At 44.4% G+C, this 26,378-nt stretch overlaps 3 protein-coding genes across 5 annotated transcripts in view; 2 read left to right on the top strand and 1 right to left on the bottom strand.

Moving 5' to 3' along the window:
• Window positions 1–26,378, top strand: part of TIGAR (TP53 induced glycolysis regulatory phosphatase) — a 1,172,566-nt gene that overhangs the window by 522,429 nt on the left and 623,759 nt on the right. The gene's annotated exons all lie outside the window — the stretch shown is intronic.
• Window positions 1–26,378, top strand: part of CCND2 (cyclin D2) — a 734,493-nt gene that overhangs the window by 122,675 nt on the left and 585,440 nt on the right. The window lies entirely within an intron of this gene.
• CRACR2A (calcium release activated channel regulator 2A) overlaps window positions 1–26,378 on the bottom strand; it is a 119,203-nt gene that overhangs the window by 71,507 nt on the left and 21,318 nt on the right. For 2 of the 3 annotated variants that reach the window (XM_050750148.1, XM_050750150.1), the window contains exons 3-5: window positions 11,483–11,746; window positions 2,692–2,803; window positions 1,390–1,573 (exon numbers count right to left, since the gene is read on the bottom strand). In XM_050750148.1, the coding sequence (XP_050606105.1) occupies window positions 1,390–1,573; window positions 2,692–2,803; window positions 11,483–11,710 (524 nt within the window). In that variant the 5' untranslated portion in view covers window positions 11,711–11,746. Of the gene's footprint in view, window positions 1–1,389; window positions 1,574–2,691; window positions 2,804–11,482; window positions 17,193–26,378 lie in introns of those variants that run through there. The other variant, XM_050750149.1, reaches the window with a different exon arrangement.

Below are 26,378 nucleotides of genomic sequence, written 5' to 3' on the forward strand. Positions count from 1 at the left end.
CTGGGTGGAGAGGCCCCTTCCTTCCATTACAGCACCTCAGCTCACCTGCACTGCCTTCTCCTTCCCCTTTCTCCAGAAGGAGGTGTCACATTGTCACCAGGAATGGTCTCTGTGCTCTGGCCTTTTGTCCTTGGAGAAGCTGGGTCAGGTGTATGACTAATGAACTTCCCACCCACCTGTGCCCCCTCCACTGGCCCAGCCGCACCCTCTGTGATCCACACCTGCTGCAGCCCCTTCTAGGCCTTCAGCAACGCTGCTACTGCTGCTGGTCTTGAGATCCACTTCCTGTGTAGCACCCCCACCAGGATCTTTCCTAGGCCCTTGCCTATCCCTTTCTTGCCTGGAACACGCTTTTGCCAGCCTTTCCCAATTCTGCCACCGTCTACCAAATTGTTTGCTGAAAAATTCACAGAGCTTCGTCCTGCAAATCATATATAGGCCTCTTCTCTCTTGCCTCCTCTTTATCATTTCCCACCATAGCCCCTTCTCTTCCCAAGCTCAGGAAACGTCAGCTGCAATCAGTAGGGCATTCCCACCCTGCAGGAAACACACACCTAGCCCAAGATCTAGAGACCCCAAAACAAAAAGGCCAAAGGCAGAGGCTAAAGGGGCAGAAGGTATTACATGCTTTTCAGGCCCTCTGTTTGGTTTCTACTAGCTATAACATCACATTTTGCTTATTTCATTTTACTTTACTTCAATGTCAGGGCTTAGATCCATGTGTCTATTCCAAAGCACTTTTTAGGAAAAAAAAAAGGTGGAGGGGTAATTATGTTTTGTTTGAGATCTCAGCCTTCTAAAATTTTCCAAGTAGTGGCCTGCTAAAAACAGGTTAATTTCCCACCTTGGCTTGCTTCACAAGCCTGGTGTGCTGGGGACACAGTGTGCAAATGCTGCTACATGATGGGCTTTTGCCAGGAAGGCGCCCAGAGCTGGGGCAGCTGGGAGGCACCGTAGCTGTAGAGACCCAGGAGAGGTAAAGATGCTGGGGAGCTGACAGTGACAGGAAGCCTTAGTGAGAACTCCCTGAAAAACCCTGAGGGCGTGGTACAGACCTCTGATGTGTGAGTGCCCCATGGGGAGCAAGGCTGAGCCAAGGACTGCGGGATAACGCATGGCCGGGAGTGAGGAAGGTGCGGGGGTGGGAGAGGAGAATAGGAATGTTTCCTACGGAAAAATAAAGTAAAAAGCAGAGACAGAGCCCAACACGCAGTCAGGTCATCACAAAGGACAGGCCCCCCACTGGCAGAACCAACGGGCCTTTCCCTGCACTGCATTCCAGTGCAGGGACCGACACCACGTGGTTAACAAAGGTTAATTGTTGAATGGACACAGGAAGAGGCTCCTCTCGGGTTGGTCTCCATTCTACAAATCACTGTCACCACTTACTCTTCCAAAACCTTTTGGGCTCCAAGTCTGTCCATCAGCATCTGGAACTGGGCTTCCTCGTCTTCGCCCACGTCTCCCAGATCCTCGTTCCCTCTGGACTGATACACCTTCTCTTTGTGGCGCTGGGCCACCTGCTCACCTGCATCTTCCTGACTTGGGTTATTCTGTCTGAAGAAGAAGTGACCTAGGGGGTGCAGGGCACAAGGATCTGAATTAGACCGACCCCCCCAGGAAGAGTTCAGCTTTCTGACCCGCCAGGAATCACTGAAGGTTCATCTGAGAGAAGGAAAGGGAAAGCCCCTCCAGTGAAGATCCATGGATGTAGGTCCGTGGACACGTTCCAGATTCTGTGTCTTTTCCACTTCCACAAACACCCCACCAGTGATGCTAGGATCTGGGAACGGCAGAACGCAAGACAAGTATGGTGCTCCTTTGTGGTTCTCAGTCCCTTGACATCTGGCTTAGAACGCACCTCTGTTGATTTCTTCTTTAAGCAACAAGGCCTTTCCCTGCACTGCATTCCAGCACCCTGACTGCAGAGGCTCCCGCTCGCATCACTAGACTTCACATCTATAAGCTCCTTAACAGTTTGCAGTGTACTTCCTCCATACGCATACTGTCCAGTATTACAGCACTCTGTCTTATCCTCCCAAGTCAATTAGAAGCTCCTGAAGGTCAGGAAAGGCATCAGATACTTACTAGAAAATTATATGCCCCCACACATGAGGCAGATGTGTGGTAAAATTTGCCTTTGATGTATCTGATAGGATAGTGTGTCTGGTTTCTTTATATTGTTCATAGATCTCAATTCTCCTTCCTCCTGGTTACCTTGAGAGTGGCTAGTCTGTTCAAACCTTCTAGAAATTCCTCTGATAGCTGTTATCCCTCAACCTGGAAGATTCAGCCAGACTTGGGTTGGAATGAGCCATCCAGTCGTCCCACCTTTTGGCCATTTTTCTATGAGGGCAGAAAAGGAGAGGCTGCAAATCTCATCACAGCTCCCCCTTTGATGCTATGCCTTCTGCAGAGCTTCCATCCATCTCCCTTGCCAGTCCCAGTGGCAGGGAACTTGCTAATGGCAGCGCAGTGGGCACTGAGCAAGCAGCAATGTCAGCAGTTGAGACAGGCATGTGAGGAGGCCCAAGCAATCCAGAGCCTGGAGACCTTGAGCTCCAGGTCCCTGAAAGGAGGGCAGGAAAGCTTTACTACCTGCCCCCCAGGTCTAGAGGGAACAGGAATGCACCTTAAACAGTGCTAAGTAGACCCATAACCCTGCGGTCCCCAGCACCCATCAGAACTTACTGAATCCAGCAGTAAACTCCTCTGGGGTCAGATAGCCATTGCCATCAGCATCCAGGGCATCAAACACATCCTCCAGTTCCTCCAGGCTGAGCGGTAGCTCCTTATGCAGCCTCTGAAAACAATCCAGAGTGTACTGGTTAATACTGACACTCACCAGTGGCGGGGGTGACCTGGGACTGCAGAGTCTTCTGCCAGAAAGTGTCTAGAGTTCGGCCCAGGCTACAAAAGCCAGTAGCAAGCTTCTGCATCCAGACTGCTTCACCATCCCCCTCCTCCTTTCCATGCTGGCACAACTACCATTGATTGGGTGCCTACTAATGTACTAGGCCATTTGCTAGGTGATTCATAAATAAATATGTAAATATGCATTTATCTATCTATCTGCATTTAATTCCCATGACAACGCTTTGAGCTAGGCACTATTATCGCTGTTTTACAGATGAAGTTTGAGGTGAAATTACCTGCTCCAAAGTCACATGGCTAGTAATGACATAGCCAGGAGTCAAATCCAGCTCTGATTCCAAAGCCAGCACTCTCAACATCTGTAAAGGACTCAAACTGTACGGGACCAAATACTTTCAGGATAATAGCCACACGGCGTAGTGTTATAAAGTTAATTGCAATCATGAATGTAAAGCATGTAACAGTGCCTGCATAGAGAAAGCATTCAACAAAAAGTAGCAGGGAGGCAGAAAGACAGAGAGAGACTCATGGCCCACTGAGGCCCCTCAAGGGGTGCGTGGCAGAGCCAGGCTTCAAACCCTGTCTTCCCTGCTCTCCCTAAGCCCCCTTTCCTCTCCCGTACCATGATGCGGGGTGGGTCATTTACTTTTAAAGGCCTCTCCTGCTGGAGGCCCCTGGTGTCCCAGTGCCTCAGCACTGCATTTGTAAGTGTCTGCAGACACACATTTTGGTCCTTGAGCTCTGAGGGGATATGGGATAATCCCCCTTCCTACCTCTGAGTGACCCACACCCAGGCCCTGAGTCCAGGTTCCACTCCGGCTCCCGGCTGACTGGTAAGGAATTCCTAATAAGATCTCAACTGCCATTGGCTTAAGGTATCAAGCCCCCAAGAGTATTTGTGTGTTAAAGGGGGACTGGACAAGACAGTCCCCCTTGGAGGAGGTCATCATTGGATTTGAGTCTAGAACAGACTCAGACCTCACAAGGAGGGAAGGGCAGAGACCAGCTGATGGCCCAAGAGCAAAGTAGCTGAGCTGTTGCTGCTCCCTTCTGGCCTTCTGCCTGATATGCAACGGCCTCAGGCCAAGGCTAATTTGCATAGTTGAAGCAAGTGTCCCCTCACAGCCAAACAATCTAGGTCTCCAAATGAGAACTCCCCAGAGAGTTCATTATCTCTCAGCCTACCATCTCCCTTCCTCCCAGCTACCTAAGAGGTAACTGCAAAATTGCCAGTGTGCAAGTGACTGACAGCTGAAGACAGTGAATACAGGGCTTTGTAAGAAGAAAGGTACATACCAACCTCAACAATAAAAAAGAGCTGGGAGGTGCGAAAGCCCATAACATAACTGGCAAGAACACTTGGCTTGATCCTATGGCAGTTCTAGCGGATAAGCCATAAAGCTTAATTTGGCAGGTACATGCATTAAGAGAGACTACGACGCATTATAAAGTGCGAAGACAGGCTGATGTGGAAGCCATTTAGAAGAATCGAATTAAATATGAATGGGCTTTTCAAAAAAGGAAGGAGAGTGAGAGAGAGTGTGCAAAGATTCTAGAAGTATATCTGCTTAGCATTCAGCAGAATCTCTGACTTATCAACAATCCATAAACCAGCTGTCTGAAAAGCTACAGTAGAAGAACACAGGGTAAGGAGAGAGTCAATTTTGCAAGCAGGGATTTTATTAGCATCATTGGAAATAAAAAGCATCACACCTGAGGTAGGGTAAAAGCGCAAGCTCCTGTCAGGCTCACATTCCTTCCTTGGGATAATCCTTCCTCCTTCCCCACCCTCAGCCTAGGATTGCTGGATCTGATTCAAAATGTGGTCTCTCACACTGGGCTGGAGCAAGAAATGAGCTGCAAGAAAATTCCAGAGATCAACGGGACCCTCAACATGCCTTTCACCCAAACACCCCACACACTTTTCTCTTGTTAGCATGAACCAGGAGAGGCTAGTTCACAGCTCACCTTAGGCACCATTCCTGGATCCAGCAGCACTTCCAACCCCAAATCCCCCTGTTGTCTAATCCCAGTCCTTCTTGTCTACATCTCAAGCCAGTTTCCTCCTTTTGTTGTCAGCGAAGATGGGGAAAGCAATATTATAGGTTCCAAGTAATTCTTACTCTTCATGTCCTGGCAAATTAGCGCTGAGTGCTTCTTCGGCCTTCTCTGCAACTGCACTACATCTGATTCTTTAACCTTGTTTCGTTGGCCCTCCTTGAAAAATCTTTTAGTCTTAATAACCATAATTATCTCTTATTTATCACTCTGCTCAGGGCCTGCAGAGCTACAGAAAACCAGCTTGTTCTGGTATGGTCCCCTGGTACTGTTTACATTATTTTTGTTATTTTTATTTTTTTGAGATGGAGTCTCGCTCTGTCACCCAGGCTGGAGTAGAGTAGTGTGATCTGGCTCACTGCAACCTCCACCTCCCGGGTTCAAGCGATTCTCCTGCCTCAGCCTCCCGGGTAGCTGGGACTACAAGCACCCACCACCACGCCCAGTTAATTTTTGTATTTTTAGTAGAGACAGGGGTTTACCCTCTTGGCCAGGCTGGTCTTGAACTCCTGACTTTTTGATCCACCTGCCTCAGCCTCCCAAAGTGCTGGGATTACAGGTGTGAGCCACCGCACCTGGCCTACATTTTTAACTAAGTGAGATAAGCAGGGTGGAGGGGAGCAAGCTGATTTATTCCACTGTGCAATAAGCCTGTGAGGCTCTGAGATTAGCCTAAAGTCACAGTGGAGACCACAGCTGGGAAAAGAACTGATTTTCCATCCAGGGCTTAAGCAACTGTGTAATAGTTCTCCAGTGCATTCATTCTGTTATTCCCTCACCGTCATTACCGCCCACACCTACCCACCTACCAGCACCACCAAAAGCAGAACACAGTCTCCCTTGCCAGCACCACCAAGACCCAGCCTTCCAGAGATCCTGTGGCACTCACAGCTTTTCGCGCACCTGGAAGGGCGGGCCAGGGAAAACGAGAGGCACGAGGAGGAACCCAGTTTCCTATCCATACTAGGAGCTCTTGAGAACTCCTTTAAACACCAGCCTCACTCTTCACTCTCATCTCCGGCATCGCTTCCTCCCTAAGGCCTCTGCAACTCCCCAGGTTAGGTCAGGTTACGCAAGCTCCCCAGACTACCTTTCTCTCATTCATAAGTCTTATCTTGATGAGCATTTCATATGCTGACAGATGTGATTCGTTGATGAATGTCTGCTCCCTCAGTGCTCTGAGAACAGGGACCTCATTCATTAGGCATTGTTGTGTCCCCAGGATCTAGCCCAATGCTGACAAACACGAACTCGTGTTTGTTTAGATAAGTGTTGAAGGAAGGCATGGATAAGCGCTTGACTGAGAGCAACGGCAGGAGACCCTGAGCTCCCATGTACAGAGTGCTGGTCTAGACCTCGCACACTCCAGATCCTGACCAGCCCAACTGCTAATTCTCAGCAAGACTCATAGTGACTGGCAGCCTTCCAGAACCTGGAACATGGAGCATCTACAGCAGCAGTACTGAGAGTTCATGCCCCAGAGCCATGGAGAGTGGTGTCTTTGGTTGCACTCCAGCCAGACTCCTTTACCTTCCTGGTCACCAGCCCAGTAACACACCCCACGTAGCTTAAAGCATATGGTTGCACAGCTTCAAACATGCTTCCATGGCATTTTTATTAAGGAGAAAATCAGAAGATATCCATTTTTTATGTCCAGAATGACACTGTCCCTCCTTTTGGGGCATTCACAGCATTCTTTTCAGACGCCATTCCAGCACCAACCACCCTCTTCCCTGTGGTACAGTTCAGCTATCCCAAATCTCTTTAGGACGAGAGTGGGAGGTGCGGGGGCAGCATCAACCTTTATCCTGCTTTGCACCTTCATGTGCTTGGCTTGGGCTGATTACGGGGTATAGGCCAGTTTCTCAATCTCGGCACTACTGACATTTTGGAATGGACGATTTTTGGTTAAGGGAGACGGGGAGGGACCAATCTGTGTATTATAGGATATACAGCAGCATCCCTAGCCTTTGCCTGCTAAACGCTGGCAGCACTTCCCTCACCAGTCGTTTCAATAAAAAACGTCTCCATACATTGTGTAAGGAACTTGGCTGTGCTTTGGTCAAGGATAGACCGTGGTAGAATTATACATCCTCCGTGACTCAGCGAGTTTAGAGCGCAGGCGTATAATTCCACTGGTTATCACAGCCATATAGCCATAACATGAGAAGGCCATCACTTGGCTGTACACCACTATTGTCTGTAAAAGGTATAACTGTCCCGTTGACAATGTGCAGGCAATGCTTGCGCTTGTGCCCACAGAAAAAGAGAGAGAGTCAGAGCTGTCTGTCATTGCAAACAGATTGCGGGGAGCCAGGACACACGCCCAAAGAAAGAGTTAATGAAGCTGCTGACCCTGAAGGCAAGGGAGAGCGGGCCATGAAGCTGTGTGTGGGGGCCGCCGGATTAAGTAGCCAAGACAGGGCGGACAGTGTGAGAAAGCTGTTGATGAAAGCTGCTGCTGAATAAAACCATATTCACCTGCCTATGACCCCGAGTGTTGTTTCTGCTGATCCACCCACTTCCTCTGGACCTCAGTACGGGCTGGAACCTATCCCGAAGCATGACAATTGGCGTAGTCGTGAACATGACGCATTGCCATATGTCCTCCGGGAGGCAAAATTGCCGCCACTCATGTAGATTGGACACAAAAATAACAGCAGCTGGATATGAGTGGAAGATTCCCTTTTCAGTAGAAATGCCCGTTTCTTTTCTCTAAGACAGGACAGACAACTTGCACCTTAAAACTGCAATGTGATGGTGTAGCTACTGTATAAAATGGTATGGTGTCTCCTCAAAAAATTTATAAAATAGAATTATCCTATAATCCAGCAATTTCACTTCTGGGTATATACCCCAAAGAATAAAAGGCAAGGACTTGAACAGATAGTTGCCCATCCATGTCCATATCAGCATTAGTCACAAACAGTCAACAGGTGGAAGCTACCCAAGTATCCACTGACAAAGGAATGGAGGAAAAAAACGTGGTATATACATGCAATGGAATATTATTCTGACTAAAAATATTCTGACACATGCTGTGATACAGATGAACCTTGAGGACTTTATACTAAGCCAGTCACAACAGGACAAATATTATATAAATCCACCTATATAGGATACCTTGAGTAGTCCAATTCAGAGAGACAGAAAATAGAACGGTGGTTGCCAGGGGCTGGGAGTAGGCGAAATGAGGACATTGTTTCATGGGCACAGAGTTTCTGTTTTGCATGATAAAAAGAGTTCTGTAGATATATGATAATGGCGGTTGCAGAAGAAAGTGAAAGTACTTAATGTCACTGAACTGCACACTTAAAAAATGGTTACGATGGTAAATTGTGTGCTATCTGTATCTTACCACAGTTAAACACAATCACAGTGCAGAGGACATCAGGGACTGGGCTAAGACGTGGCACATACACAGTGCATTTCCAGGGATTTCCAGGTCCCAGTCTCAGGGCTGAGTGTGCTACATGCTTAAGCTCATTCAATTCTCTTTTAATGCTGGGAGGTAGCTATAAATAATTCACAGCTGAGAAACTGTAGCCTAGAGGGGTTAAGAGATTCACACACATTCGTATTACTAGCAAGTTGCAGATTGAGGATTAAAACCCAAGTTAATTTGCTATAAAAATCTTTTAAAGTTTTCTAGTTAACCTAAATCAGGAGTTAGCTGGCTTTTTCTGAAAACAGCCACAGCGAGTGCATATTTTAGGCTGTGTGGGCCATTCGGTCTTTGTCACAACTACTTCACTCTGCCACTGCAGTGTGAAAGAAGCCATGGAAAACACATAAAAGAATGAGCACATCTGTGCTCCAAGAAAACTTTACTTCCAAAAACAGGTAGTGGCCCAGATTTGGTTAGTTTGCCAACTCCTAAATGACTCTTAAGTTTGGCATAGCCAAGAATTCTGGGCAGTGTTGGGGAGGCAGGTGCTTGGTGTTGGTAGATAATCCTTTTACTCCTCCAAAAAATTCAGGGAAACAGGGCTTTTGAGGCTCTAGGTTTTCTCAGAGAGATCTCCTGCCCATCCTCTCCCCATCTCCCTCTCCCTGTCTGTGACTTTCTTCCCACTTGGCTTCTCCATTAGCTCCTCAGCCTCCTGTGTTCTTCCTCCCACCTGGCCTGTGGCCTCTCCTTCCTCGAAGACCACTCTCTGCTGTCAAGGACCTTTCCTGCTTTCTGAATTTGTATGTGTACGAAAAATGTGCTCTTTCCCTTCCAGTTCCCATGATGCTGTGCTGGAAGCCTAAGGTAAAAAAGGCGGTGGTGCCCAGGCCCAGGAAGTTGGACACCAGCCAAAGGCGGTGACCACATGTACACCACGGCCCCATGTGGAAGTGAGAAGCCGACAGCACAGATGCTTGGAGGACCTGCTGCAGGAGGACCAAGGGGCATGGGGACTTTCTGCAGAGAGCCACGGCTGACCATGAGAAGCCCCGTCTTTCTTCTTCTTCATGCATCTCCCCCAGCCTATCTTCCTTCAGAGGTGGCCAGCGGAAGCAGCCAGAGATGGTGCTTAAATAACATGCTCTGTTCCCTCTCTTGACAGCACTTGCCAGCCGGAAGAACTAAACATTTCAAATGCTTCATTGACCACAGGTTCAGAAAAGCATCAGAAAATTAAGTAGACAGCGGAAATAAATGCCATGGATGCCAAGTTATTGGCTTGACGGCTTGTTGGTTCAGGCGTCCTCCTGCCTGGATCAGGAGTGGGGACTGGGGAGGAAGGCGGAGTCAGTATTTCTGGGACTTAATGTTTCTGACTATATTTCAAGTCAAATACAAGTGATTTCTTTAAAAATTTATACCTAGTTGCAATTCTCCATGACTCCTCATCCTTCATTAAAGAGTGGGGCTCAATGAGAGTTCGGTTATATACAGCAAGAGTGCTGAGTGGCACAGCACATGTGGCCCAGAGTTGACCCTCCATAAATGTGAATTTCCTTTTCTTTCTTTCTAGAGGGAATAATCAAAAGTTAGGCCTGATTTTGAAACCACCACCACCACCAACCACCGCTACCGCAGACCTGTGAATGCCAATTACGAAGTTCACAGACAGGGGTTTGTCAAAGGTTTCCTCAAAACACACTGAATCTGGCCTTCCACGTGGTGAGGCTTTGGGGACTGGGTTTTGGGGACAGAAACTTACTGGGGGAGTCATCACTGCAAAGAAGGGTGGGCTGGGCTCATGTGTGGGCTGAGCTGGTGCTGTTCCCCAGGTCTTCTCCCTCAATTCGTGCACCAGGTGGACAGTGGAAGAGCGCCGGGAGAAGCATAAGAACACCATCACATGGGGCCAGGGAGAGGAAGAACTGCCACACTTCACCTAGGGTCACAAGGCTCCTTTCATAGCCTCCATACCTCAGAGCTCACATGCACAAGCAGAGATGGGGCTGAGCCTAATGACGGTCTCTACATTTCATTGCCCGACTTTGGTATATTCTAAAGAACTAGACTTAAAGAGAGCCTAGCCATTGTGCTTCCTCCAACAGCACAGGGATGCGTCCCTTCAAAAACTACTCTGATGGAGTGAGTGACACAAAGACGGAGGGGAAAAGAGCTGCTTTGAAAGTACTCTAGTGGAGTCTGTGTTTTATTCACCCACGTTCAAGTGAAATCCTGACTGCGGCATAACACACTTCAGTTACACACTGAGAAGTTTGTGAAACTAAAGAAAGAAAGGCACCAGACCAGGAGTGGGCAAACTCTGCCCCTGGGCTAACCCAGCAATCCCCTATTTTGGTGTGGCTAGTGAGCTAAGCCTGGTTTTTACATTTTTAAATGGTCAAAAAGAAATATCAAAAGAATAACTGTACTTGGTGACACACGGAAATTATATAAAATTCAAACTTCCTTGTCCATAAAGTTTTATTGGAACACGGCACCCTCATTTGTTCACGTATTGCCTATGGATGCTTTTGTGCTGCAAAAGCAGAGACGAGTAGCTGTGATAGAGACTGTAAGGTCCACAAAGCGGAAAATACTTATTCTCTGGACCTTTATAAAAAGGCTGCCGGGCACTGCACTAGGCAATGGTGTGCACTGATGCTCTGCACACCATCTCTCTGGAGAATCTCTTCAGGAGAGTGCAGTGTGTTTGGGTTTGAAGGTGAGAGACGGATAAGACAACCTCAGAAATGCCTTCCTCCCAGGTTGTGGGAGACACTGTACCTATTCCTAAGGCACAGACAGCAGGAATGACTTTGTTATAACTCAAGTTGGTGCCTTTCTACTTTCAGTTTCAGAAGGTTCTTCTCTGTGTCTTACTTAAGTCCCTTATGTTACTATTATCATTTCCCACAATCCCGGAAAGTTACCGAGGCAGAGAGGAAAGAGCCCTGGAGTCTGACAGCAAGTAAAGGCCAGAAATAGAATGAACCCAGGAGGTCCGGTTCCTAGTAGAGTTTGGTCAGACCTCTCCTTCCAAGACAGAACTGATGGCACCTTTTCTGTTAAGGATGTGACCTCCCATGGGGCAAGCTCTAACCCGAGACAGGGAGACATTTGGCATTCTCGGTGGGCAGACCTACCGGGGACCCCACTTACCTGCATATCCTTCCTGGCAATGAAGCCCTTGCCTTCAGCATCACAGGTCTGAAAGAATTCCTGTGCCTTCCTCAGCATGTCTAGCTGGCCCGGCGTCTGCTCCTGAGTCTCCTTCTGCTCCAGGCTGTCCAGGGGATGCAGGCAGGCTCCACGCCCCTTTGGCCCCCGGCCAGACCCCTGACCGAGTCTTTGGGGTCTGGAGACTACCCTCCCATCAGGGGCAGCCATTGAGATTAGTCAGTTTCTTGAAGTCTTTTTCAGAACCTGAACATGGAAAATGGGAGAGAGAAGTGGGTGTGGTGGGTTGGAGTGAGGCTGAAAAAGAACAAGAGGGGATGAGAAGGAAGCACAGAGCCACCCACCAGTGTGTCCAGGCATCTCTTAGCAACCACCTCTTAATTAGCAAAAGCTCAGGACAAGGGGAAAATATTCCATGATCACTAATAGATCGGCAAGTCCATCAACGGGAGAAGGGAAGAGTGCAGAAAGAAGACAGACATCTCCAGATTGAAAGGAGATGGAATAGGGGAAGCCCAAAAATAATTTCTCCCAATTTAAACAACCAAACAACAACAAAACAGATCCTGAGAGACCAGCTGCCATTTATAGAGCGTTCACTTAGACACCATGCCATGGCCTCTATATACATTTTTTCCATGTAATTCTCACATCTCTCTGACATAGCCATTATCATCTTCATTTTAGCAATGTGAAAACTAAGGCTCAGAGAGGTTGAGTGACTTGCCCAATATCACACAACAAATTACTACAAAAGCTGAGATGGCAATCCAAGCTTGTATAACTTGTATGATCTTAATCCCACCCTGTCGTGACTCCTCAGCATTGCCGAGGGTGGAAAGCTCTCCTCAGGCAGATGCACTTGCTCCTACATCATTCACAGTCAATCGGTTCTTGGTGAGCTCTTACTCAATGTCATAGACCTCTGCCACAGCTGTGAGCTCTGCAGTTTAAGTAGGAGAAAATGTGCCCCATTATCAAGGAGCTTCATGTTGCACAGGACTTGCCAGGCCTGGTTTGGTGATGCCCAAGGCTGTTTTCAGCCCAAAAAGAATCACAAATCATACACCTCAATCAGACCTTAAAGACCCTGAAGGAGTGTTTTCAGAGGGTATCTTGCAATGTGATGTGGAAGACAGCATACAGAAACCTGGCTTCCAGTCTGGACTCCACTGCTGCTTATATGACCTTGAACAAGTCGGTACCTGACTGGGCCTCAGTATCCTTACCCGTATGAGGAGACTGGACCTGTTTATCATTAAGGTCCCTTCTAGTTCTGATCATCTGTAAGTCTGTGAAATCCCCACATCATAAAATGCTATTAATTGTAAATGTTATTAATAAAAAACTGAGTTCATGGGATAAAAGGAAATAATAACATCCTTGGATTGTTTTTTTCCATCTGAAGACTTTTTGGAAGCAGAATAGGTCCAAATTTTAAATACATGATCACATTTGGATTTAAAAATAGAGATATGCACTGTCATGCATTTTGTGGCAAGCTGGAGAACGTGAAGCCCTGGATCATATTTCCTGTGTCCATGTGAGTAAGAAAGGAGGAAAATAAGTGAATCACCAGGCAGGTTTCTCTGATTACCAGGCCCTGGGCCTCTGGCTCAGCTATACCATGTCCAAAGCAATCTAAAAATCTGTTGATTTCAGTGACCATCTTCCCTTTACCAGATTTGTCAAGAGCTGGGGGCCAGAGCTGGAAGAGCTCCTGGCATCAGGAATGAACTTCATGTAACAGGACCTTGACAGGGCAGAGCAGACTACACCTCTCGCTCCGCGTGGCTGAACATGTAATTCCCACTCTGACCCATCTGACCAGCCCTGTCCTCGGGAAATGTTCTTTCTTGTCATCCCTGTGTGTGTGTACTGACCATCACCGAATCCTAAGCAGATTTCACATTTCTATTCTGTCTTCCCCAGAGGGAGCTGCCTTGGATGTAAGCCTGAGGAGGCAGGGCTGTGTCTTCGTGGCTTTTATGTGCATTGTTCAACCCACCTGCATGCAGTGCTGGCTTTGCAAGGGCTTTTGGATAACGATGGTGGTAACGTGAGCTTCTGTAAATATAGCACAGGAGCAGAACAGGCTGTTGTCTTCCTGGGACCTTGCCGGGACTCTATCTGCAAGGTCTCTGCACCCAGTAGGCCCCACCCTACTCCCACCTGCTGCTCCCAGGAGACAAGATTAATAATATCTGTCATTCCTTGAGTGCTTTCTCTTGCCAGGCCCCTACCATACTTCCTCCTATTGAACCTGACATCCTCCCATACGGTAAGTATAATTAGGATTCCCATCATACAGATGAGGAAGCTGAATTTTGGAGAGGTTAATTTGGATCAAAGTCTAGCACAATCAGAGACCTCTTCTGCTACACCACATCACCTTCCTGAGACCCAGGTGCGGGCTTGCTCTTAACAGGGTACTCATCCCCAACTGATCTAAATCACCTCCCAGAGGCATATTCATCATTTGAACGGGAACGTCTTTAATTCATTCATTCATCCATCCATTCATTTATTTCCATCTACTGATTACTATGCAGCAAGCTCTGAGCTAACACTGAGAAATAGTGTTAGGTGACATAGTGAGTAGGACATGGTCCCTGCCCTTAATGAATGAGTCTCTGAGAGTCTCTAATGGTGGGATTTCAATAATGGTGACTGACAGTGGGGGAAAATGTTTTAGATTGAGTCCTAAATAAACTCTGTGGCAATCAACTACTATTAAATAGCTGTGTGACCTTAAGTGAGCCCTCAAGTCACTCTGGGCCTGAGAAATAGTAGAGAGGATTTCTTAGTTCCAGATCTGATGCTTGCTGGCTTTCTATCTTCCCTAGACCACTTTCCCTCGACCTCTGCCCACCTGTTAACAGGTGATGCATGACATGAAAGAGTCAACTAGTAGTTCTAGAGAAGTCAGCTATGAACAACCAGCAGACAGGCACATGTCTTATCTGATTTTACCACCAGTTTCTAGCCTAGAATATGGTACACAGTAGGTACTCACTGACCATTGTGTGAAGGAAGACCAATCTTTTGCTGAAGTCTTCAGAGGACGGCCCGCAAGCATTTTTATTTCAGGCAGGTAGCTCTATATGTGGAATTTTTATCTTATAATGAGTAAGTCTAGACTTCTGTTTCCAGAAAAGACGTAGATCAGAGGCTGGATTTACCCTTCCGATTGAAATAACCAAAAATCCAGAGAGAATATAACTTTAAAAATGGTTTTCAAGACACGAGACATCAGGAATGAAGGATGGTAATCCTTAAGCAGGGGCAGGACTATACTGAGCTGAGTGAAGCCCCTACAGAACAGGATTTTAAAAGACATTTACTCTCAGGACCTAACCCTGAGCTTACACAACCCTGAGAATTAGTACCTGCCCAAGAGTCAGCTGCTTAGGTTACAAAATCTAAGGAGGCTTTCGCTCGCAAAATTGTGCACCTGACAGTGATTTCTGTCCTAAATTTTTTTTATCATAGGGGCTTCACTCATCTTACTCTAGTTCAAGCTCTGCTCCTGAGAGAGAGAGGAAAGAAACAAAATGAGCCCCAAGTTTGCCCTGTCTTATTGTCTAAAGAGTTTTTAGGAAACACAGGCACAGTTTGGTAGACTGCCTATGTTGAGGAAACTCAACTATATCCTGCTTACGAGAAATGTGTTTTACACATAAAGACACAAACAGTTAAAAGTAAAAGGCTGGAAAAAGATATAACACATTAACATTAGTTAAGAGAATATTGCATATTAATATCAGGCAAAACGGATTGCAGAAGGAAGAATATTAATGGGAATTAAAAAGTCATTTCATATGGATAAAAGGTCAACATGCTATAATAATGCTAAACATTTATGTGTCTAATAGCAGAGCTTCGAAATACACAAAGCAAAAACTGATTGAACTGCAAGGAAAAACAGCAAAGTCATAATGATATCCAAAGATTTCAATAACTTTCTTTCTCAATAATTTATAAAACAAGTTGACAGAAATCTATAAGGATACAGATGACTTGAACAACACTATCAACCATCTTGACTTAATTGACATTTATAGAACATTCCACCCAACGACAGCTAAATATACTTTTCAAATACACGTGGAATACTGACCAAGATAATCCATATTCTGGGGCACAAAATCAGTCTTAATGAATTTAAAAGGATTCAATTTGTACAAAGTATGTACTCTGACCACAGTGGAATTACATTAGAAACCAATAACAGAGAGACCTCTGGAAAATGTCCAAGTATTTGGAAAGAGAGTTAAACACTTCTAAACAACCCATGGGCGAAAGAAAAAAAAAAGGAAAGGAGAAATGAAAAAGTATAGTGAACTAAATGAAAAAAAATCACAATATATCAAATTTTGTGGGATACTGCTAAAGCAGTACTAAGAAAAAATTGATAGCACTAATCATATATACTCGGAAAGAAGAAAGGGCTCAAATCAATGACCTCAGATTTTACCTTAAGAAACAAGAAAAATAAATACAAATTAAACCCAAAGTAGGGAGAAAAAAATAATAAGGATCAGAAAAGAAAAAATGAAATAGAAAACAGAAAGGCAATGGAGAAAATCAACAAAACTAACAACTGGCTCCTTGAGAAGATCAATAAAGAGAGAAGATATAAATTACAGTATCAGCAATGTGAGGTGATATCATTACAGATACTCTAGATATTAAAAGGCTAATAAGAGAATATTATGAATAACTTTATGCCAACAAATTTGACAATTTAGATTAGATGAACCAATTTCTTGAAAAACACTAAATACCAAAGCTCACTCAAGGAGAGACAGATTACATGAATAATTCTATATCTGCTAAAGAAATTGACCTGATAGTTAAACAAAAAATCTTCGCACAAGAAAACTTCAGGTCCACAGAGCTAAATTGATGAATTCTATCAAATATTTAAAGAATGAGTAATACCAATTCTACACAGACTCTTGCAGAAAATTGAAGAGTAGGAAATGCTTCCTACCATATTATATGAGGCTAGCATTACCCTGATACCAACACTGAACAAAGATATTACAGAAAAAAATAGGCCAATATCCCTTATGAACACTGATGTAAACATTCTTTAGGGAATTGTAACAGATCGAGTTCAACGCCATATAAAAAGATGATAATCCTGACCAACCAGGGTTTATCTGAGAAAGGCAAGAATGGTTTAACATTTAAAAATCAATAATATAATTCACCATATTAACAAATTTTAAAAGATAAACCTTTTGATCATCTCAATAGATACAGAAACAGCATCTGACAACATCTACTCCTGAGAAAAACTAAGAGAACTAGGAACAGGAAGGAACTGGCCCAACATGAAAACGGGCATCTATAGAAACAACAACAGCTGACATCACACTTAAGGGTGAAAGACCAAATATTTTGCCTCTGGGGTCAAGAAAAAGACAAGAATGTCTGTTCTTACCACTTCTATTCAACATTGTGTTGGAGATTTTAGCTAGTTCAATGGAGCAAGAAAAAGAAATAAAATACATTCAGATTGGAAAGGAAGACATTAAATTATCTTTATTCCCAGACAGCAGGAGTGCTTATATAAAAAAGCTGACTAAATTCACAAAAAGCTACCATAACTAATAAGTGAATTAGACAAGGTTGCAGGACACACACTCAGTATATGATAATCAACTGTATTTATCTATACTAGCAATAAAAAATTAAAATTGAAATAAAAATACCATTTGCAAGGGTATAAAAATATGAGATATGAATATATCTGACAAAGGATGTGTAATCCTTATACACTGAAAGCTATAAAATATCAATGAGAATACAGAGAAGACCTAAAACAAATGGAGAGACACGCCATGTTCATGGGATTGAGAGACTCAATATTATTAAGATGTCATTTCTTCCTAAGTCCAATAGATTCATCTCAATTCCAGTCAAAATCCCACCAGGCTTATTCGTAGAAATTGATAACCTGATCTAAAATTCACACAAAAATGAGAAAAACCTACAATAGCCAAAACAACTTTGAAAAAGAAGAACAAAATTGGAAGACAAACACTACCTGATTTCAAGACTTATTATAAAGCTATAGTAGTCAAGACAGCAATACTGGCATAAAGACATCCAAACAGATAAATGGAACAGAATATAGATCAGAGAAGCCAAAAATAGACCCATGGATATAAATGATTTTTGGCAAAGATGCAAGGCAATTCAGAGGATAAAGCACAGTTTTTTCCAACAAATGATACTGAAACAATTGAATATCCATTTGCAAAAAGAGTTTTTTTTGTTTGTTTTTTGTTTTGAGACGGAGTCTTGCTCGGGCTGGAGTGCATTGGTGCGATCTCTGGCTTACTGCAAGCTCCACTTCCCAGGTTACGTCATTCTCCTGCCTCAGCCTCCCGAGTACCTGGGACTACTGGTGCCCGCCACCAGGCCCAGCTAATTTTTTATATTTTTAGTAGAGATGGGGTTTCACCGTAGCCAGGATGGTCTTGATGTCCTGACTTCATGATCCGCCCGCTTTGGCCTCCCAAAGTGCTGGGATTACAGGCATGAGTCACCGTGCCTGGCCGCAAAGAGAATTTTAATTCACACCTTGTACCATATACAAAAAATAACTTACAATGTATCATAGACCTAAATGTAAAACCTATAAACATAAAACTTCAAGAAGGAAACATCTTTGTGACCTTAGCGTAGGCAAAAGTTTCTTGGGTATAATAACAAAAGTGCAACTCATTTGAAAAAAATATGACAAATTGGTCTTCATCAAAATTGGAAACATCTGTTCTTTGAAAGATATAATTTAAGTGAACGAAAAGCAAGCCACAGACTGAGACAAAGTATTTACAAAACACATATCTAATACAGGGTTTTTATCTAGAACGTATAAAGAACTTTCAAAACTCATTCATAAGAAAACAACCCACTTTTAAAAATGGGCAAGGTGGGGCGCGGTGGCTCACGCCTGTAATCCCGGCACTTTGGGAGGCCGAGGCAGGCAGATCACAGGGTCATGAGATCTAGACCATCCTGGCGAACACAGTGAAACCCCATCTATACTAAAAATACAAAAAAATTTGCTGGGCGTGGTGGTGGGCACCTGTAGTCCCAGCTACTCAGGAGGCTGAGGCAGGAGAATGGCGTGAACCTGGGAGGCGGAGCTTGCAGTGAGCAGAGATCAGGCTACTGCACTCCAGTCTGGGCGACAGAGGGAGACTCCATCTCAAAAATAAAAATAAAAATTAAAATTAAAATTAAAAAAATGGGCAAAACATTTGAACAGGTGCTTCACCAAACAAGATATAGGGATATCAAACAACTACATAAAAAGATGTTCACCCTCAATAGTTATAAGAGACATGCAACTGAAAACCACAATGAAATACCACTACACACCTATTGGAATGGCTAACATTACAAAGACTGACTGTACCAACTCTTGGCAAAAATGTTGAGCACCTGGAACTCTCATATATTGCTAGTAAAAATGTAAAGCAGTACCACGCCTTTGGAAAACATTTGACAGTTTCTTAGAAAGTCAAACAAATGTTTCCCATATGATCCAGCCATCCTAGTCCTATTTACTCAAGAGAAGAAAAGCATGTGTACATACAAAGACTTGCACATGACTGTTCATAGCACTTTTATTTGTAATAGACAAAAACAATGACCCAAATGTTCATTGACAGGTAAATGGATAAACAAATTATGAAATGCCAGTTTTAATTAAAGGGAATGAACTGTTGATCCTAAGCAACAAAATGAACGAATCTCAAAATAATCATGTGAGTGACAGAAGTCAGACAAAAAAGGCACATACTATATGATTTCATTTCTATAAAACTCTAAAAAATGACATTTGTTAGAAGAAAAGAAGTGAGAGTAGGGAGGAGTGAGAAGGAGGGATTACCAAGGGGCAAGAGGAAATTTTGGGGGGTGTGGATATGTCTGCTACCTTAAGTTCATGAATATGATATATGATTCCATGATAGTTTCCTGGACTTATTTATTTATTCATACACACGCATATATACATATATACAAATATATATTAAAGCTGATCAAATGGTACACTTTACATATAATGCAGTTTATTATATGTCAATAGCTCCACACATCTATTAAAAAAAAAAGGGCCAGGCACGGTGGCTCACGCCTGTGGTCCCAGCACTTTAGGAGCCCAAGGCGGGTGGATCACAAGGTCAGGAGATCGAGACCATCCTGGCTAACACGGTGAAACCCTGTCTCTACTAATAAAACAACAAATTAGCTGGGCCTGGTGGCGGGCACCTGTAGTCCTAGCTACTTGGGAGGCTGACGCAGGAGAATGGTGTGAACCCAGGAGGTGGAGCTTGCAGTGAGCCGAGATCCCGCCACTGCACTCCAGCTGAGGCAACAGAGCGAGACTCCATCTCAAAAAAAGAAAAAGAAAAAGAAAAAAAAGGGTCAGAACCTTCTTCTGTCTCCCAGGCCTTGAAAATCTAGTCCAGTCCATTGTATTTATCCCAGGAGCCTGATTCTGCCTTTTACATTCAACTCCAGCAAGGAGGAAATGGCTGAAAATTAAGCAATTTCCCTGTGAAAACTTTCAGTCTGTTTGTGGAGGGAGCTAAATAAACTCTACAGATAAAGAAGCAGGCAGAGCCCCTTGTGAAGACCACTGATCTAACATGGCTTCAGCCTCTTCTCTCTTACCCTCTGTCCCCTGGCTAGACCTGCAGTCTTTGCTGAGCATCTGTGGCTTTCTCAAGAGCAGCGGAAAACAAAACAGCAGAAGTGCTTCTACTTGAATTTCCAAATAAAGTGGAAGCCCTGCATGAGCTCGGCTGTCTCCCATTTGGATGAAGCCCAAGGATGCCTTAATCTCAGGGCTAGACATAGCTTTTTGTCTCAAAGATTTTCCATTAGACCAACGGACAGTAAGTACATCCATAAAGGAGGAAATGGTGGAGTATATTCTAAAGGCAAAGGGAAAAGACCACCACAAGGAGAACAGAGAAAATACTTCTTATCTGCCTGACTCTGTGAGAGTTTCCAGGCCACTCTCCTCCCTCCAGAATGGTTCCATAAAAGCCTTTATAAACAGATGGGAATTATCCAGTCCTTAAATATTTCCAGGAAGATTTCCCGGATATCCAAGGTAATTCTAGCAGCTTAGTAACTGCTACAATCAGAAAGTCTGTAGATCAAACTTAAATCCCTTCTAAGGGTTCTAAGCTAATTTTCCCCTTAATCTGGGCTCAGGAGAGACAGAGAACAGCTGGTCTCTCTTTCCACACCACACCAGTGGCAAACCTGAAAGCAGCCGCTAAGTCATCCAGATTTCCATTGAATCTCTCCTGCAGCACAGAGTTAGGAAACGGAAAGGCCAAAAAGCATCTCCAGGACCCATTCACATCTCTTTATTCACCCAGGCTTCAGCGGGAGGTATCCTCCATATGCAGCAGTACCCCAAAGTCCCAGTGATCAACTCGGAGCTGGCGATGTCTGATAAAGGCAAAGAGATAGGTGGGCCTCTTCAAACTGCAGCGATGCAGGAGGACTGGGGATTAGTATCTGATGTGGGTGCAGTCTTGTGGGACAGACCCCTTAAACTGTGGGGTCCACGCTAACTCTGGATAATGTCAGAATTGAATTGACTTATAGGATACACATTTGGTGTCAGAAAAAAAGACACTGCAATATTTAACAACCAATTTTCCGGGTTGGTGTAGGGGGCAGCCCTGATTTGTAGCATCTGCCTATTTCTGTGGTGTCAATATTCCCACCTACCAACAATCTATTGGCTCTCACCAAGAAAGAGATTGAGTGGCTGATGTTTCCGGGAAAGGGAATCTGCATCCCTAGTACTGTTTGCACAGGTGTTAGTAGCTGATACCACTTTAGAACGTATCCCCTCAATCCTAAACGTACAGCAGGACCCGTTATTAAATGACTTAGTGCTTGGGGGAAAGGCGGGGTTTCATAGGGGGGTCTCACCAGTTCTTCATGCCTGTGCCTCTTCTACACACCCCATGACCAGGGCAGGCCCTCGAGTGGGAGCAGGAGACAAGGCAGACACAAGGACCCTGATGGTGAGGAACAGAGATGCTGAGCTGTGTCTCACAGGGCTCCTCTCACCACCCCCTGCTCAGGAGGAAAGCACTTAGCACAGGAGCCAAACCCAGCCAGAAATGAGACTTGTCCCTGTTCCATATGAGGGTATTATTTATTTCTTTGACACATAGTGAAGTTAGGGGGCTTTGGACAAATACCACCCCTTCTCTGATAGGCCTCTTGCTCTGGAGGATAAGAACATAAATTCCAAGGCCAGAGTGCCTGAGTTAGCTGTATGACTCTGGCAAATTTCTTAAGCTCTCTGAACTTCATTTTCCTCATCTGTAAAAGGAAGGGCCAGGGTAGCAACTTATGTGTGTCAGCTATTCCTTATTTATTTAGAGAAGGAGTCTCACTCTGTTGTCCAGGCTGAAGTGCAGTGGCATGATCTCAGCTCACAGCAACTTCTGACTCCTGGATGCAAGCAATTCTCCTGCCTCAGTTCCCCAAGTAGCTGTGATTATAGGTGTGTGCCACCAAGCCCAGCTAATTTTTTTTATTATTTTTAGTAGAGATGGGGTTTTATCATGTTGGCCCGGTTGGTCTTGAACCCCTGACCCCAAGTGGTCCACCTGCCTCAGCCTCCCAAAGTGCTGGTATTACAGGCATGAGCCACCGCACCCAGCCTGTCAGCTATTATTATTATTATTATTGGAATCAAATTGGCTTCCTCCACCCCAGATTATATTCTACAAAACAAACGAATAAAAAAGCAAACAAACAAACAAAACAAAAAAAATTACATGAAGACAAATGACCACGAGGCCCCAAAATCTACCCTTGACTCCCCCAGCTGGACAGGACTCCTGGGCTGATCTTCCCTACCCCAGGCCAGTGGATATGCCCCACCAACCATATAAAGGGGCAGGTGGATGGAGGTGCATTGGACTGCCTTTGAAACAGGCCGTCTTTCCGTTCTGCAGCCTGCTGTAGCTTCTGCCATGCTCCATCCAGCATCCCTGCTCCTCAGATTAGGTCCAATTTTCTTGTTCTAGCCTCAAGGGAGACAGGGAACAGCTGTCTCCTACCTCTGTAAAATAACTCTTCCAGGTCTGGACAACTATTATTAAACAGCCCCCTTCACACTTCTCTTGCTCTATTATAAGATACATTAAAAGCCTTGATAATGATTTGAGGTCTCTGTGAGATGGTTGCTGTTCACCCTAATTCCTTCAATAATTAGTGGTTGTAAACCACTTTGAAGATAAAAAGCATTTTATAAGAACTAAGTCCTATTATGATTAGCTTTCCAATATTTCCTTGCTGAAGCCAGTAAGAACATCAAAGCCAAACATAGCCACAGCATGGTAGCTGGTGGTTAATTAGATGTATTTCAAGGCATCTGGTATATATTAAAGAAACTGCTGCAAAATTTATCAACATTAAAAAAGTGTCTGCTTTCTTCCCAGGAACAAGCTTTTTTTAAAGGCTGTCAGTGCTGATGCCTGCAAGACAAGCGCCTGAAGAGGACAAATTGCTCATATATCCCCTGCGCCTGGAAGAAAGAGAGAGATATAATAATAACACCTGGCTTGGTATAACATCCTTTCTTATCGTCGTCTCTACAATTCTATGTATACCAGATCTCCTTTTGTTTTGTTTTTGCAATTATGCTGTAATATAAGCAAGTAAAGTAACACTATCCCCACTTTATAGATAAGGACGCTGCACACGACGATGAATTTTAGAAGCAGATCAGTGTGGTGTACCTGGACAAAGTCAGGGCTGCAGATCTGTTATCAAGGTGGTGTTATCGATGCTCCACTCAGACACCCTTGAATACTTTTTGTGGACCCTCCCTCAGCATCTGTGTGCTTTTGCTTCTAACTCTCTGAACCTGTAACTCTTAGAAGGTGGACCCCTGAGCTATTGACCCACTTTGTCCACATGGACAGAGCCAGAAGTGCCTGGATATTTCCCCCAGCCCTCTAAAGAGCCCTTATCCAAAGACTGACAGGCGTGGAATTATGAAAGCCCAGTACTCTTGCCTCCAGTGGGGACAAACTCTGAGTTGTGATTTACACTCTAGAACACTTTTGTGGGGACAGAGGCTGGAACTTTGCTGAGATCTCACTCTGTGTGGCTTCCTCCTCTCTCCCATCCTGCTTCCCCATCCCTTATCTGTTCTCCTGGGAGCATTTTCTTAATAAATTGCCAGAATATGAATCTTCCTCTCAGGGTTGGCTTTCTGGAAGCCCAATCTAAGATAATTCTCTTGACCCAACATTAATGACGACATTTTGTATATTTATTAGGCGATACATTCTCCCAGATTCCCTTAGTTCCAAACCTTCACTTTCGAGTCTCCAGACCTAAATATCTATGTTTTCTGTGTCTGCTCCTATGCCCTTAACTCTTAGCTCTCTATTCTCAAAGCCTCTCTTTCTCTTGGATTATGATGTTCCAACTCTTTCTGGAAAAATTGTTGCAATTTCTCCAGCTATGTGGAAGGCACTGAACCAGGGAGCTGCTGTGGGAGATACAGAAATATATTTACAACTATGGTCTTTCACAATGCACTGACAGTCTAGCAGGGGACAACATACAAACAGCAGAGGTAGACGAGGTGAGAAGAGCCACGTGTGTGTGTGCAATAAAAACTGTAGGCACAAACAACTCTCAGGGTGGTCCCCAAAAATAAAACTACTCTCCAGTCATTCTCTACACCATACAATTCTGACTCATTTTACTTAATTTTTGAAGCCGAAGCTTCTCTCAAATGTTTGAGAAAATGAAAGTCAGCTATGGTAGAGATAATCCAAATGAGTGGATAATCCAATAAAGAGGAGCTTTTATTTAAATCTGCTTTGCATTATTCTTTACAGTAGCACCACAGGAAGCTGTTTCAGAAAAAGTTAAGTAATTTATTGCAGGAAAACAGCTAATTAATGACAGAGCATGAATTTAATCTTAAGTCGGCCTGACCCTTTACAACCTCAGTTTCTGGCCGGGCGCAGTGGCTTACGCCTATAATCCCAGAACTTTGGGAGGCTGAGGTGGGTGGATCACCTGAGGTCAGGAGTTCGCGGCCAGCCTGGTCAACATGGTGAAACCCTGTCTCTACTAAAACTACAAAATTAGCCGGGCATGGTGGTGCAAGCCTGTAATTTCAGTTACTCAGAAGCCTGAGGCAGGAGAATCACTTCAACCCGGGAGGGGGAGGTTGCAGTGAGCCAAGATTATGCCACTGCACTCTGGCCTGGGTGACAGAGCGAGACTCTGTCTCAAAAAAAAAGTTAAAAAGTAAATAAAACCTTGGTTTCTTTATCTGTAAAATGAGGCTAATGATTCTTGCAGAATTGTTGTTAAACAAAAATAATGCACCCAACATATCGAAAATACCTGATACAATATGGACTACATGGTAGGTGGTTGTTATTATTATCGTTCCCAGATTTATAACATGATTGAACCAGAGGTATTTTGCAAGCACATTTTAAAGGCTTCTAATGTGTACTACTAAACTGCTTTCCAGAAAACGGTTAAGCAAAGCCCTAAGAAGACTGCTAGGAAGATCTGTCTAAAATGAGACCTGATCATGCCTCCCCACTGTTTTCAGTATCAATCTTAAACACATGGGACCACTACTACTTCTTTAGAGTAATCGCCCTCTTCTCCTACCACATTCACTTCCTTCCAAATTATTTCCTGTTCTCAGCTCTTTTGTGCCTTGGCATCTTCCAATATATAGCTCAGTCATCTGGCATGCCCTTTCCGTTTGTCTGTGCTAAGTCTTACCGGTATTTAATATCTCACTCTATTCCAGCTGATATAACAAAATATAGACTGGATGGCCTATAAACAATAGACATTTATTTCTCCCAGTTCTGGAGGCTGGAAGTCTGAGATCAGGTGCCAGCATGGTTGGGTTCTGGTGAGGGCCCTCTTCTGAGCTGCAGACTGCAACTTCTCATACTGTTCTCACATGGTAAGGAAGATGGGAAGTTGGCCAGGTGTAATCCCAGCACTTTGGGAGGCCAAGACGGGTGGATCACGAGGTCAAGAGATCCAGACCATCCTGGCCAACATGGTGAAACTCCGACTCTACTAAAAACACAAAAATTAGCTGGGCATGGTGATGCGTGCCTGTAATCCCAGCTACTTGGGAGGCTAAGGCAGGAGAATCACTTGAACCCGGGAGGCGGAGGTTGCAGTGAGCCAAGATCGTGTCACTGCACTCTAGCCTGGCGACAGAGGGAGATTCCACCTCAAAAAAAAAAAAAAAAAGGAAGTTTACTAGGGCCTCTTTTATCAGGGCACTAATCCCATTACAGTCCTCAAAGGCCCCATTTCCTACTCTCATCCACTTGGGAGGTTAAGTTTCAACATAATGAGTTTTAAAGTGACATAGTTATTCAGTCCATAGCATTCCAATCCTGATTTTCCCAACTCATGTCCTTCTCACATGCAAAATACACTCATTCCATTCCAACAGCCTCAAAAGTCTCAACTCGTTCTAGCATAAACTCAAAGACAGAAAGTCCAAAATCTCATGTAAATATCATGTAAATCAGATACAGCTGAGACTCGGTATCATTCATTCTAAGACAAATTCCTCACCAGCTGTGAACCTGTGAAATCAAACAGGTTACGTGCTTCCAAAATACAATGATGGGACAGGGGCATGACAGGTGTTCCCATCTCTAAAGGGATAAGCTGAGAATGTTCCAAATCTTTACGTTCTCTGCTTTTGACTCGCAATGTCATCTTAAGTCATAGTCCTCCTCTCAAATTTTACTATAAGTGGTCAAGAGAAACTAGGCCACTCCTTTAAACT

Source organism: Macaca thibetana, chromosome 11 (genome assembly GCF_024542745.1).
Source record: "Macaca thibetana thibetana isolate TM-01 chromosome 11, ASM2454274v1, whole genome shotgun sequence".
NCBI lineage: Eukaryota > Metazoa > Chordata > Mammalia > Primates > Cercopithecidae > Macaca > Macaca thibetana.